The sequence below is a fragment of the Hipposideros armiger genome, unplaced genomic scaffold (genome assembly GCF_001890085.2).
Source record: "Hipposideros armiger isolate ML-2016 unplaced genomic scaffold, ASM189008v1 scaffold_119, whole genome shotgun sequence".
Lineage (NCBI taxonomy): Eukaryota > Metazoa > Chordata > Mammalia > Chiroptera > Hipposideridae > Hipposideros > Hipposideros armiger.
The window spans coordinates 447,868-463,285 of NW_017731469.1; the positions used below are offsets into that span (position 1 = coordinate 447,868).

At 46.6% G+C, this 15,418-nt stretch overlaps 1 protein-coding gene across 5 annotated transcripts in view; it reads left to right on the forward strand.

Annotated features, from left to right (window-relative positions):
* SNX12 (sorting nexin 12) overlaps positions 1 to 15,418 on the forward strand; it is a 113,113-nt gene that overhangs the window by 15,416 nt on the left and 82,279 nt on the right. For 2 of the 5 annotated variants that reach the window (XM_019648035.1, XM_019648034.1), the window contains exons 3-7: positions 768 to 896; positions 4,676 to 5,642; positions 10,158 to 10,253; positions 10,805 to 10,929; positions 11,315 to 11,405. In XM_019648035.1, coding sequence (XP_019503580.1) covers positions 5,193 to 5,642; positions 10,158 to 10,253; positions 10,805 to 10,929; positions 11,315 to 11,405 — 762 coding nt within the window. In that variant the 5' untranslated portion in view covers positions 768 to 896; positions 4,676 to 5,192. Of the gene's footprint in view, positions 1 to 767; positions 897 to 4,675; positions 5,643 to 10,157; positions 10,254 to 10,804; positions 10,930 to 11,314; positions 11,406 to 12,837; positions 12,996 to 15,418 lie in introns of those variants that run through there. The other 3 variants (XM_019648038.1, XM_019648037.1, XM_019648036.1) reach the window with 3 other exon arrangements.

Consider the following 15,418-nt stretch of genomic DNA (forward strand, 5'->3'; position numbering starts at 1 on the left):
TGAAGAACAAAACGACAGCAACTTCTCTGTTCCCCTTCCCCCAATTCCCCAGCACTGTTCCCATCCCCCAATTCCCCAATAAAAATCTTAAAAAAAAAAGAGTGTCTGGCACATAGTAATTGTTCATTGAACTTTAGCCATTATTAAGGGAGGAAGGGTGGCTAATTGCAACATTATCTTTCCAGGTCTAAACTGTTGCTATATAATTCACTAGCACCTGTATGGAAGTTGGAGGCCAGACTCTTGTCAGCTAAAGAGTGAGGTCTATAGCAACCTCTGATAAACATGCATAGACACACACTTCGGCCACACCACTTTTTCCCAGATTCCCCTCACCCTTAGGTGATCCAGAGACACTTTAGGAAAATAAATACAATCACCACCTTAAGTAGACAAGTTGAGTATTTAAAAGGCACTTCATCAACGTAGGGAAGGTTACCATACCACAACTCTCAGAAGGGATTTAAAGTAGAGACTAGCCCAAGGGAGGTGCCAGGTGAAATTGAGGTTTAAATGAACTAGAAGGGGAGATCACTAATGATGTAGGCAGCTGGATGGGTGTGTGTGGAAAGAGTGCGCTCCACAGAAGGGCAGCTAAACTCTGGGCCCACATTCCCTGGAGTACAGCCTGCTCTCTGGTTTTCCTCACTGCATTACCTCTTTTCCACTCAGGCCTTCCCCTCCTCCCGCCCTGCAGCTCCAGACCCCTGTTCCCAAGAATACAAACACCCCAGATTATAGGGGCTTTTCATTTGCTGTTCCCTCAGAATAGTTGGCATGGAGACTAGAAAGAAGTTCTCGTCCGCATGGTTGCATAACGTTGTCGTTGAGTCGGAGCTTGTGCAATCTCCTTTGGAAAAATGTAAGGGCTGAAGATGGATAGCTGTCTGTTTAAGGTACAGTATTGCCTGCAGGGAAGAGGATGAACTAATGAGATTCCCTCTAATGGAAGGATCCTAAACCTCTCTCTTTTATATTTTTTCTCACTCTGGACTTCTTTTGGCAAAGAATGAACGTGGTCAAGGAAGGTGGGCATTGCTTACAGCAAGTTCTGATGTCCCCTGTTTGTTTGCCAAGGGATTTGGGTCAGCTTTTTTTTTCAGTGTGATAATTGAGGTACAAAGGATAACTGTGCTTTTCCCAACATCACTTGGTAACTGTGAAGCTCTTTGAAGAGCAAAAAGGTGTGTGTGTGTGTGTGTGTGTGTGTGTGTGTGTGTGTGTGTGTGTGTGTGCACCCACACCCACATGCACAGGCACCAGCTGGTAACAGCTGTCATTGTTATTACTGCAAAGGATTTAATTAGCCCAGTACCCTCTATCGCCTCTCTCCACCCTGTCACATTTTTCTCTTTAAAAATGCGCCCTGCGTATCCACACTTCATTGTGACTTTAACTTGAACAAGTCTTTTAGGGCTATTTGATTTTAAGCCTTACCCCTTTACTTATCTGTATATTCAACTTCTCATTTTCCATGAAATCCCCCCCGACCCCTGGCTGTAAACACACTCTAACAAACAAACAGATCCGTCTTTGACACTGCAGTGCCCACCAGCTACAACACTCCTTTCTTAGACAAACTTCTCAAAAGAACAATCTCTACTAAATGTTTCCACTTCTGCCCCGGTTTAGTTCTCAGTGTCCTACCATCTGGGTTCTATCTCCAGTACTCTACTGAAACTGTTCTCATTTAGGTCATTGTCAAATCTAGTGGACGTCACTCAGGCCTTATCTTACTTGACTGTTCTACTGTATTAAAACGCTGTTAACCACATACTTGCTCCATTTGGAAACGTTTTTTATTCCTCTCCTTCAGCTCACTCTTGTCTCCTGGTTCTCCTTCTCCTTCCTTCTCTCTTTCACAGGCTTCTCTTCCTGGTCCTGCCCTGTAATTGCCTTTTCTCAAAGGGAAATCATTTTATTTCTTTAATTAAAACAACAACAAAAATTATGTTCACTGTTCTAAAAATCCTAAATAAAAACAAAAAATCCAACTGAAACCCCACCACAGAGGTAACTACTGCTAACATGTTGATTTATATCCACCTAGTCTTCAAAAATTATTGTATGTAGATATATCATGTTCAGTAATACAAATGGTATCATGTTATGTTATTTTTACCTGCTTTTTTTCACTTTTTTGTGGGCATCATTCCACATTAATGAGCATAGAACATTATTTTATTTAATTTTTTTTAAAGATTTTTTACTGGGGAATTAGGGGAGGAGAGCAGTGTTGGGGAATCGGGGAAGTGAAACAGACAAGTTGCTGTCCTTTCGTTCTTCAGTCTAGTTGTGGAGGACATTGCTTCACTGGCCCATGTTGGTATTGTGATCATTGCGCTGTTCCCAGGTGAGGCAGATTGGTCGCCGGCATCTGGACTGCCGCTCACAGTGGCTCTTGGCAGCTCATGCCAGCTGCCGGGCCTCTCACGCTGACTGCCGGCCACACACGGTAGCTTACGGCAGCCCACTGCAGCAGGGACTGCAGCCTACGCCGTCGCCGGCGACTCACAGCAGCCCAGCTCCAGGTTGAGCTGTTGTTCACCATCTTAGCTGTAGAGGGGGCAGTGTCACTGGCCCTCATGTGGGATCCGACCCGGGGCCCTGCTGCTCAGAGCTGGCGTCCCAAGCCAGCTCTTAACCAATGCGCCACTCGGCCGGCCCAGCCTAGAACATTAGTTTAAATGGACACATAGGAGAACCTTAAATTTGGCCATTTACACAAGAGACTGAGTTTTATGATGGAAGTGACTGAGATACAAAGCCTGTAAGGTATAGAACCTAGTACTCCTTTGTAAGATTTGTCGTATAAACAAATTCACAAATGAGAAAAAAATGGCTACAAAAATATTCCATTGTATAAAATGAACAGTTATTTACTTGTAAAGATAAGATACGTATTCTGGTATCTTCATGTGAGTATCTGATTATTTTCTCAGGGTAAATTATTGGAAGTGAAATTTTTGAGTCAAAAGTTTTGATAAAAGTAAAAAATGTTTTTAAAATACAAAAGTACTTAAATGAGAAGAAAATGAAAACAAATTCTCCCTGCCATCCCTGACTCCAGTTCTCCGGTTCTGCTCTCCAGAGACAACCACTATTATAAGTGTCTTGAGGTCACAGGTTTTTATTTTATTTTATTTATAATACATACTGCCCTTTCACTCCCCAGAAAGACTGCATAGATCTACACTCTCAGCAACCCCGCCTGCCTTCACCAATTTGAAATCTCCTCTGCTTGCCTCTTCACATTTTTCCTTCCACACATGCTAATCTCTCAAATCTCTATCTAACCCTGGTCACACCCTAGAGCTCCGGGCCAGTATTTCCAGCTGCCTGCTGGACATCTCCACGTGGATGTCCTAGAGACATCCCAGGTTTCTCCAAACTGAGCTCATTGTCTTCCCTCCCAAAGTTACTTTTCTTTCTGTAATTCCAATGTTGCTTGGTGGTATCAGCGTCCACCTAGTTACCAAAATAAAAAATGTAGGAGTCATTTTCAATGTCCTCCTTCCCCCTCAAATAGTAATAATAGCTAATAGTTACTGAACATTTACTATTTGCACATATTTTATTTCATTGAATTCTCACAAAAGCTCCAGAGGTAGGTCTTAGTCTTATTATTTTCATTTCACAGATGAGGGAAACTGTTTGGGTAACTTGCTCACCATTCTATGGCTAGGAAGTAGGGCTTTTAAACCCAGGCAGCCTAAATGCATCACTCCCATGCTTTATTTATCCCTGTACTACTTACTGCCACTCTATCTAATCAGACACAAGTCCTATCTACTTTAATTCTTCCATCTCAGTCCCATCTCTTCCCTTTTCTCTATTCCCACCACACAGCCTGATTCCAAGTGTTATTGGCAATACTCTCGTAATTAGTCACATTCGACTCAAATATATCTTCCATGTTACCTGCAAAATAATCCTCGTAAAACACAGATCTGATCATGTCTTTTTCCTGCTGAAGATGCTTCAGTGGCCTACATCATAAAGCCAGAGCTTAATATAGAAGGATCACCCTCATCTGCCCATCTCCAGCCAGCCTGTCTCTCTTTCTCTCAGCACTTCCATTACACACTATTTGAATTGGTAATTGCTTAAAAATATCATGCTGTATCTTATTGGGATAACTTTGCATATGTTATTCCTTCTGCAAAACATTACCTTTCCCCATTTCCACTCCTACTTGTCCTTTACGTGTTTTCATGACTGTCAAACTCAGATGATTTCTCCTCCAGGAAGCCTTCCCTAATTTGCCCCGCTATTCATGTCCTATGTGCTGCTTTGAACATGTCACATTATAGTCATTTTATGTACCTGTCTCCCTTTCTACAATGTTAACTCCTTGAGGGTAGTGACTCTCTTATTCAAATCTGGGGTTTTAGTGTTTAGCACGTTGCCTGGCATATAAGTAGTTGCTTAGTAGATATCGGTTATATGGAATTAAATAACTTAACTCTGAAATTATAGAGCTTGTACTGTGTTGAAAGAATTTCAGCTATCAGCGATATGGGAAATATGTTTTTAGCAGAAGGCGGGTGTGGGGAGGAAAACAGGATGACTTAAAACCACCCTTCATGTGGGCCATGTGTAAATTACTCATACATTCATGTTTCTATAGACATTCTCACGTAAACATATATTCTATCTCCATTTCGGGCTGCAGGTAACCTCAGAGTAGTGCTAAGTATGGAGTTCTGCAGAGTCGAGATAGAAGGTATGAAGTTAATGCCCTCGCTTTGCTGTATTTGAGTACACCTTGGCTTCACTTTTATGCGGCCACACGTGGAGGATGAAGACATGCCCAAATTTTCCCAAAAAGTGAGACTGAGAAGTCATCTTTGTGACCCCATCCTCGCTGTTTTCGTGGCACCATACTGTGCTGAGTGCTCAGTTGCATGTGAAATGAATTGAAACTATCAGTGGCACGAGTGGTAGGGCTGCATTCTAGGTTCTCAGTGCCATTGTTGGAACCCCACCCTTCGGAGGCCACCCTTCTGTTTTCGCGCAAACCCTGACTTATTCAGGTCCCGGGGCTTCGGCCTATCGCTGTAGGACCCCAGCGCGCGGGGCAGTGCCCACTCCTGACTGCTACACGGTGTAAGACTGTCTCTTGGGTTGAGGAGCAGTGATTGGTGGGTCCCGCTGGAGTGCTTCCCGGGATACGGGGAGCACGTACGGGGATGCAGGCTCCGGGGCGGCCACAAGCACCGCCCGGAAGCCTGAATGAGGCCTCCTGGCACGGGACTCCCAGCCGGCAGCGTGGCCGCTATACAGGGTGCTGGGCCCGGAGCCGGGGCGCCGTGCGTGCGCGTGCGTGCGTGCGTGGGCGCGCGTGCGCGGCGCCGCAGTCTGTAGGTTGGCTGGCTATTTTGCAAGCGGGAGGGGTCGCGCGCGTTCCTGCCTCCGGCCTCTGTCCCCCCACCCCCCCCTTCCCCGGTCCCGGCCTCGGTCTCTCCTTCGGAAAGATGTCGGACACGGCCGTAGCTGACACTCGACGCCTCAACTCGAAGCCGCAGGACCTGACTGACGCTTACGGGCCGCCAAGTAACTTCCTGGAGATCGACATCTTTAATCCACAGACGGTGGGCGTGGGCCGCGCGCGCTTCACCACCTATGAGGTTCGCATGCGGGTGAGTCACGGGGTGAGGGAGACAGCTGAGGGAGGACCTGGCGGCGGGCCGGGAAGGGCGGGGGGGGTTGCCACAGGAGCGACAAACAGTGGAGAAGATGCTTGAGGGGGCCTTTGGGGGTTTGGGGCTGAATAGGTTTGGGGAGAGGTCTGCAGACTCGGTTGTGGCCCGAGGGTACAGAAAACTCCTGAGGGGGACGTCAGACCGGGTGAGGGCAAACAAGTCCCCGTGAGCAATGAGTGAAGCATGGCCTGATAGGGTGGGGACGATGGAGAAGACCGGAGGAAGGAATTCAAGGAAATACTGTGGCCACACCAGAAGGAGTGAAGAGAGAGTGGGGAGAGGGCTGGGGGATGGAAAGCCAGGGCGAGATGTCGCGGGGGGGCCCCTAACTAAATCGACCGGTGGGAAGTCACTCTGAAGAGGCCAGGAAGGCCTGACTTCTTCCACGGGGGACTCCCTAGGATGATGGAGTCAGGCAAAGCCTGATTGAAGGGAAGGAAGGTAGACTCCAGGAAAGGCCGACAGTGGGCTCGGTGGAGTGAAATCAGAAAGGGAGGCTCCTGGAGACTGCTTCCCAGGCTGGTGTAGAATTAGCATCTGAAGGCGATTAAGTGTTTTCTGCTTAAGTTTTCTCAGGTACCACACATGCTGTGTCTCACTGTGAAACCAGGCCTTCCACTGCCATTGGTGGATTGTCAGTCGCTGCTCTCTCATCCTGTGCTTATCCTGTAGATTCCGAGTATCCAGAATGCTTATTTCAATATTTATTGGCTCTCATTTGGGTTTTCTGCACATAAGCGGCCATAGCCCCTTTCTGTCTTAGATTAACCATTTGGATTTAGACCCTGGTCTCTAGTTACTTTAATACGTGACATGTCAGGACTGCCCCAGGACTGGCTTCTTCCAGTGTACACTACAGAGGACTTTATTCTCTAGTTCTTAGTCCACAATGCGAGGATGGAATGTGCAGACAGTGTACATGGTGGCTTGCAGGTTCTTTTGCCCAGTCGAAGTGGTTATGGGCAAAAAAGTTTGAGAACCATTTTCTAATTTTCCTTATGTTTTCTTCTCAGACTAGAGGGCCAGAATATTCTCTGTGGACAGCATGCTGCTCAAACAGCATTTGAAGACCTAAAAGAGTGTATGTGCTTTCATTTTTGAATGAATGAATGAATGAATGAATGAGAGCATGTGCTCCTACCTGGGCATTGAAATCTAATTGCGAAATAATGGTCTCCAAATTCCAAGTTTAGCAAACCCCAACCTGAACAAAGAAAAGCGAATAGGAAATAGATGAGAAAAACTCATCTATTACAGATAAGAACCGTTTGAAATCATCTCTTTGAGGAAGAATGGAAGTTAGATCCCTCAAAATATCATAAAACCTGGGAACTGATTGTGGTACAGAACGTAATTACCTGAGGAGGCCTGGCCATACTTGTTCAGTGTAAGGACTCTGCTGTGAGGGTTTTGGGGACATTAGCCAAGGACCTTAGGGATTATGAATGAAATTGCTCTCTACTTCAGGCATTCTAATAACAGTGGCTACTGTGTGCCAGGCACTGAACTGGGTTTTAGTTCCTAAACCCTTACAAAAACGCCATTTCACAGGTAGGAAACTGAAGAGAAATTCATTTTCACAAACTTGCCCAAGTACACGGAGCTAATGAGTGGCGGGGCTGGGGTTTGAACCCAGGCCTGTCTGACTCCAAAGCCCATCATACTCTTTCCACTACAGTCTCTCTGGCAATGCCAGTTGCAGAACTTCAGTGTATAAAATTTTTCTGCCCACTGGGCTTTTCATCAGTCCTTTTCCACAATTTCTAATTGCATAGTGATGACAGGGTTGGTGGCAGTTCCTGGTTCCTTGGGTTTGGAGTTCATTTGTATTGTTTATGTTCGTATGTATAGCTGTATAGGCTTTTAACATTTTTGTTGAACTCTTGTTTTGGGGAAAAATTGGTGACAATCATTTGGTTTTAAATTGCTTTAAGTGGTCATAGTAGGCATTATAGGGAGCATGAGATTCAGAGAATGGGCTTTGGGAGGCAGCCATTGTGAATGGTAGAAGCAGATGGCACTGCCTTTTTTTCTTTGTATAATAGTTATTTCTGAAGCTGTTCTCTTTCATTTTGCTCAGGAAAGAATTCTCCCCCTCCCATGCCCCCAGGAAATGAGTCTGGAGAGGTGTCCTGGTGACTTCACATGATGTGTATGGACATTTTCAAATGTCAGTTGTCTGTTGGACTTGAACTTTGCTTCTTCTCTCCTTTCCCTTGACTTTTGTGTTGGTCAGAGCCCAAGGACTCTATATGCTGTACTATACAATGCTGTCTTCCTCATACGATTTGTAGGTTGGAGCTGGGAGACTCTCCTAGTACATAGTAGCCCCTTCCTTAGATGGCTAGGTGCTGAGCTGAAAGGCCATTAACTGTCAGCATCCTGTGCGGGTAGGGAAAGAATCAAGAATCGCATTTTTGTGAGTCAAAGGAGGAAGTTTACAGAATGGTGGCGGGTGGTTTCCTTGTGTCTTGGAAGAAACCACTCAGCATTTTTTTCTTTTCCTTGGTCCTTCTGTTGGCTTTTGTAAAGCCTACTAGTTAAGGTTCTACTGTTGGGGGATCACAATATTTGTAATGAACTGTGGTGGAAGCCTAGAATCACATGACACCAAAGGGCTTTTTTTCTTGCAGGATTATTTTCCCCCTGACCCCCAGCTTTATTGAGAGATAATTAATGTGTAACATTGTGTAAGTTTAAGGTGGGCAATGTGACGACTTGATACACATCTATATTTCTTGCAGGATTCTGAGAACATTCTCTGTAATGCTTTTTCTTGAATAGTTAATACATGTACGTGGTACAAAATTCAAAAGGAGCAAAAAAGATGTACGGTAAAAATTAAGTCTCCCTCCCTGTGCCCTCCAGAGGTTCCTCTTTCTGAAGAAACCACTGTTTTCAGTTTCTTATTCTTCTAAAGAACAGTTTAGATAATAAAATATTACTTTCCATGTATCTCACTCCACTTAACCCACTGACATTCCTCAGACCTCAGTCCTGGGTAGCATTGTAACTAACGTAAGAAGTTGGCCAGTTATTTGGCTTCTGATGACTTAGACCTGGATCCTGACAAGACAGTTTCCAGACTTGAGGACTACAAAGCGCGATGTGGTAAGGACTGTGTGAAGCTCTAGCACAGCTCCTAGATGCTTTATTCCTGCCCCGAGGCAGTTGTGGAGAAAGGAGAGGGACTAGTTCCTTTTATTTCCATCTGCTGATCCAAATTGGCTGATAGGAAGTACAGTCAGCACTAATGCATGTGGTTGGCCATTTCTATTCAGAACTCATAGACAAGAGTGAGGATCAGGGCTTTTGTTTGTTGGGAATTCATGTTGCCATTAGAGTCTTGGGAAAACTCTCAGTGACTAAGATGTGGGAATCAGCTGGTTTATATCAGGGAACAAGCTACACTAAGCCAACCTAATGTATTACAATTGCTGTTTCTGCTCCACTTTCAGGATCAGGACAGGGTAAACAGATACAAAGGGCCTCTGTGAATCAGTTGAGTATTTATTGAGTAACTTGCATAGTCTGCATTTAGGGGGATGCAGAAGTAGTCGTGGCTCCCGGTTGCAGCGACATCATCGTTTGTTAGGCAGCAGGACTAACAGGATGCGTAAAACAATAGTGTGTCAGGGCAATACTAAAGTATAACTCTCCTAGGCGTTCAGAAGCGAGGGAGACCAATAAATTAAGTTGGTGTTTGCCAGGAAAAATTTCCTGGAGGAAGTGGGACGTGAGCTGGCATTTGTAGAATGGAGAGGATTTGGGCAAGAAAAGCAGAGGCAGCCATACCTTGGAGATGTGTATGTCTTCTTTACAGGGAACTTAAATTCACTTTTCAATTAAAAATGTAATATAGGCACATGATACACTCAAATTGTACAATGAAAAATGTGACCCTCCCACCCTTCCCAGTTGTCTGATCTTATTCTCCAAAGTTACTCACTGTTACCAGTACCTTTTCATAAATACTTTACTCATAAATATGTACACATATACATACCCCTTTTGAAAGACAAAGAGAGGCAAGCTGTTCTGTACTGTTGTGATTTTAATGCTTAACATATTTCTATACTGGCACGTATATATCTTTGACATTCTTTTCACAGTTGTATAGTATTCCACTGTACAGGCATACTGTATTTATTTAAGGAATTACCTATTGATGGACATTTATTACAAATGATAAAGTGCAGTGAAAACCCTTGTACATACATATTTACATACAAGTTCAGGTGTGTTTGTAGGAAACATTCTAAGCAACAGGGGACCTCCAATGAACTGCGACAAGGCTGGATGTGGTAAGGACTGGTATTCACCCGGTGGTGTTTTGAAGGGGTTGTAGGAGCTACTTCTTCACTGGGACCTGTCCGTGTGGTTCTGACAGGTGGCCACCACAGGCCGAACATTCCTTACCACGTCTCTTCTCTCCTTCCTCCTTCCCTGTAGACAAACCTGCCTATCTTCAAGCTGAAGGAGTCCTGCGTACGGCGGCGCTACAGTGACTTTGAGTGGCTCAAAAATGAGCTGGAGCGAGATAGTAAGGTATGCTCCCGCCTCCTGTGTGGCCCCTTGGAGGAGGACAGGCTACATGGGCTGACAGGGCATGAGAGCAGAGTCTATAAACTCTATAAGGCGATGGAGAGGGTGAACACAGTCTGCCTATCAAATCCCAGTACATTGTGTCTGGGTGGGAACCTTTGGAACTGGAAAGTGGTGGTAAGTTCAAGACAAAGCATGACTTGACTTAGTGGCTAGTAAAGTCATATAGCTTAGCCTGTGTAGGTGCTAAACATGGAAAGTACAGTGTCAGGAAAGGCCCAACTCGGTTCTTGGGTGGTAGTGGAGTTTTAACGAGAGTGAGGACTGTTTGCATTTTCTTTCCTGTCTTTTGAGATGGTAAGCCTGTCCTCCCACAGAAACACTTGGGTTGGTTTCAGAGCGGGGCCGTCCTGACCGTTTTTTATGGTCGCTTCTTGCAAGTTGCTGGCTGTGGGACAATGGACCGTGTGCCTTAGGCAATGAGGCACACAGGGTTGACCACCGCCTCCCCTGTCAGCTCTCCCGAGCGGCTGCCATTTTGCGTCTGCCTGCAGATTGTAGTACCACCACTGCCTGGGAAGGCCTTAAAGCGGCAGCTCCCTTTTCGAGGAGACGAAGGCATCTTTGAGGAGTCGTTCATCGAAGAAAGGAGGCAGGGCCTTGAACAGTTTATTAACAAGTAAGCCAAGTTTCTGGGGGCTCCTCTTGCTACTTTGTCCATCGTGGGTCTCCTGGGTGTGTCGTCGCCTGTCTCCTCTTCTGTAATGGGTAATGTCATGTGGTGCCGATTGTGTGGTGGGCTGACTGGACAGTCAGACTCCACTCCTTCGCGCAGAAGCTGGGAAGGCGCTGCAGGTTGGGTGTGTCTAGGCCTCTCCCCGCCTCACCCCTGGAGCCACCTTTCCTGTTACACTGTCAGTGTTGATGTGACGCCCTGCTGCTGTCCTCTGCCTGCTTGGACCTCAGGGATGACCTCGGCCTTCTTCTCCTGTCCACAGCCCCGCCCCTCTATGAGTTCCCCTTGATCTTGACTACTCCTGCTAACCATGTTGACCCCTTTACAGAATCGCTGGGCACCCACTCGCTCAGAACGAACGCTGCCTACACATGTTCCTGCAGGAGGAGGCCATTGACAGGAGCTACGTCCCCGGGAAGGTGCGCCAGTAGGAGCCCCCCTCCCCACTTGCCCTCTGAACTCCTGCTGAAATAACATTGGTTTTTACACTAAGCCTCTCTCTCTGTTTGATCTGAAGTCGGCTGCCCATCCCCTGGTCTGGCACGCTGTCTGCCATTGTGTTCCTTGGTACCTGACTCTACCATGGGCACTCTGCTAGGGTTTTTCTCCCTGAGGAGGGGCGGGAAACCACAGGCAGATTCCCTTTGCTTGGGGTTGGGGGGTGGGTGGGAGGACTGGCCTGGAAGGCAGTTTCTTGGGGCTTACCCATGCCAGGAGGCTAAGCTGGGGGTGGGGGGCGGGCCTGGTGCTGGCGAGGCACTTGGCTACAAACCGATGCCGCAAGTCCAGGGGATTTTTCTTACTCTTACGTTTAACCAGGAACGATGAGCAGGGAACAGCCCTGCCTTTCCTACCTGCATGAACTTTTTCCTTCTTGGGAGGGTGGTAGAGACCCGAAATCTCTCCTTGTTTTCTCTAGGCCTGCTCCCAGTTTTGTCAAGAGTTTCCCTTGTTACTTTCTCTCTCCCTTGATGCTTTTCATGGCAGTAACCCCCCTAGCGTCCAAGCAGTCTGTTGTGTGGAGCACGGTGTGTGGGTTTTCTGGGCTCCCCGTCATGGCTGCCTCTGAGGCCGAAGGAAGCTGTAGGGCAGTAGGGCTCCTAGCAGGTGAGTCAGTCTGAGCCTGCAGTTCCCACTCCCCAAGCCCTGGCTACCTATGGGTTAGCTTTGCAGTTGGTGGCTTGAGGGCTGGGGGCAGCTCCCTGAAGGTGGGAATGGGTCGCTTTCTAGGTACTTCCATTCTCCCTTTCCCTCTCCCAGTTAGTGCTGCCACAGGGCAGATGCACATGTGCAAACCACACAGCGGGGCTCTGGGGAAAGAGTCAAGGCTGCCCTCGCTCCCCGGGGTTATGGGAGTGCCCACACTCGTTTCCCACGGAACTCCAGCACTGTCCCTAGGAGCTGAGTTAGGGCTAGCGGCTGGGTATGGATTTCCTGGACCTTATGGTCTCAGGCAGCTTCTTGAGGCTGCCAACTTTCCTGGGCTTGTCTGGGAGGTAGCGGTTGATTTGCTGGGGCCCGCCACCTGGTCCAGGAGGTGGGCTGGGAGGAAGTTAACTTTGGAGGCAGGTTAGAAGTGGGGCTCTGCTTGGCCTCTCTCTGACTCAAGGATTGCAGTTCTCTATCCAGGGTCTTGGGGCAAAGGATTACCCATTCTGATAGGACAAGACCCTCATGGGATAGACCAGCACCTGGGTTTGGACTCCACGTCAGTGTTGATATCCCCTGGCACAGATCAGTGGTCCAGCTGCCGAGCCTGTGCCAGGGGCCCTGCTCCCTTTTCCACCCCCCTAACGTTGGTGTCGTTGCTGCCTTTTGGATTTGTATCCTCTGTTGTTGACTTTTTTTTAGACATTCCTTCTTTGATTGTGCATAAGTGCTGAGAGCCTGAGGCCCCATTTCTGCTGTGTATATATCCTGACTCGGGGCTTTGATTCAGCAGATATTCATTCTTCTGTCAGACGATGTCATATTCAACTCTGTTCATATTAAACCACTGTGAAGCACGCCTCTGTTGTCCTGTACTTTTTAGTGTCTAGGATATTCTGGGTATAGTGCAGAAATCATAAAACATGGTCAGCGTCCTGAGGTGATAAGTCAGTTTTGCACTTCAATTTCTAAAGAAAGCAGAACTCTAGCTGCCTGCAGTGCTCTTTGCCTATACTTGTCACTGGCAGTTGACTTTGCATGCAAGTAATGCACTACTTGTAGCGAGTAGCCATAGGGCTCAGTACCTGTGGTTTGCGTCGGGTTTAGCAGATTTGGTTTCTAAGCTTGTGGGCTTGTGCTAATTTGGGTGGAATGGATTATGTGTGTGTGTGTGTGTGTGTGTGTGTGTGTGTGTGTGTACGTGTACGTGTATGTGTGTTCGTGTGCTGTATGTTACGTAAACACGTGTGCACTTGTGTTCCTGCACCAAGACATCCACACTCCACCTACAAACACTATTTCTTTTATAGGCTTTTTACCTCCATTGAGGTAAAATCTATTTCTTTCAAATGGCTTTGATGCAGGCAGAAAGGTGAGTGAACTCAGAGAACTTTCGATGGGTGGATATTTTCATCTGCCCGATGTGTTCTGAAATGGCTCGCTACACAAGGTGGGTTTTGGGGAAAGGTTTGCAATGAGAGGAAGGGAGGAGTCTTGTCATGTGGCAAGTCAAAGCTAGTTTTAATCATGTAGTTGTTTGAGCATGGGAAGAAGGTATAGGAAGTGACGTGGTCAAGACATGAACTAAGGTGACTTAACTATACTTGGGTTAAGTAGAAGAATGGGGCAGAATTGGGGATGTTAAGAGGTTTGGGTAGTTCAGAAATTACATAACTAAAGCTATCTGAGGGGATAGGGAGAATGGATGTTTCTGTGAGGTAAGAGGAGTAATGAGAGAAATGCAAACTTCATAGGTGGCAGTGCTACATCATGAGAGAACAACTGGAAAAAGCAGCTGTAAAAGAAAATATTAACAAAATGTTGGGACAGATGATACTCATTTAGCAAGTACTAATTAATAGCCTCCTGTGTGCCCAGCCTTATTAAAAAACCTGGGCTGGAGACGGGGTGGTTGATCATGGTACAAATAAAACATGATGACATTCTATTCATTCACGACCTGACTACTTCATATACTTTAGTTCAGGAGGACCCTGGTGATTATGTTGACACCACCAGGATAATCCAGGATCAAAGTTTTTAACTTAATCTCATCTTCAAAATCGTGTTTTCTTTCTTTTTTTTTTTTAAAGATTTTTATTGGGGAATTGGGGGGATGGGAACAGTGCTGGGGAATTGGGGGAAGGGGAACCGACAAGTTGCTGTCCTTTTGTTCTTCAATCTAGTTGTGGAGGACGTTGCTTCACTGGCCCAAGTTGGCACCATTATTGTGCTCTTCCCTGGCGAGGCAGATCAGTCTCCGGCTTCTGGACGGCTGCTCACTGCGGCTGCTGGCCGCTCACGCTGGCTGCTGGCTACATACGGTAGCCCATGGAAACCCACTGCCACAGGGGCTGCAGCCCACGCCGTCGCCAGCGACTTACGGCAGCCCAGCTCCAGGTTGAGCTGTTGTTCAGCATCTTAGCTGTAGAGGGCAGTGTCACTGGCCCTCATATGTGGGATCCGAACCGGGGCCCTCTGGCATCCCAAGCGAGTTCTTAACCATCGCGCCACTCGGCCGGCCCAAAATCGTGTTTTCTCTGCAAAGTCTCTTTTGCCATATAAAAGATATTCACAGGTTCTGGGGATTAAGACCCAGACACCTTTTGCTGTTTACCACCGTGGGTTACTTCAGCAGAAAACTATGTTTAGTCATTTGATGTTGATTTATAGTAGGGAGAGAAGTATCTTTGTTTTAGGCTCGCTGGATTATCTGCAATAGAATTTGTAGCCCTTCCATAATCATTGTCCAACCATAGTCTGACTTTGGTTGGACATAGAGGCAGTAGGAGGTAGGAGAGGAGGAGCTCACAAAGGAAGTTGAGGAATGGGGAGAGAGGGAGGAGGAAAACCGGGTGGGTGAGGGGCCATGAAAGCCAAGGGAACAGAGTAGTTCTGGGAGGGAGGAAGATTTACAACTATCAAATGCTTCTGAGAGACCAGAGTAAGATGAGGACTAAAGGCATCTGTTAGGTTTAGTGGCCTTTGCCATAGCTATTTTTGTGGAGTGATGGCAAGTGGGAAGGACATTGAGCATGCAATTCATTCAAGAATTTTCAGTTTTTCTATGAGGAGTAAACAATAGAATGGAGTGGAGAAAGGTTTTTTTATTCCCTTTACTGTTGAGACAGACTTGAGTTTACTCAAGTGATGATGGAAAGGAGCCAGTGGAGAGGGTGAGGTTTATGACACAGAAGAGACTGAATTCTCATGGTTTCACTAACCTGGTTCCCAGATATGTGGTTCTGATAGACCTTTCTCCCAAGTTCCGGACCTGTATAAC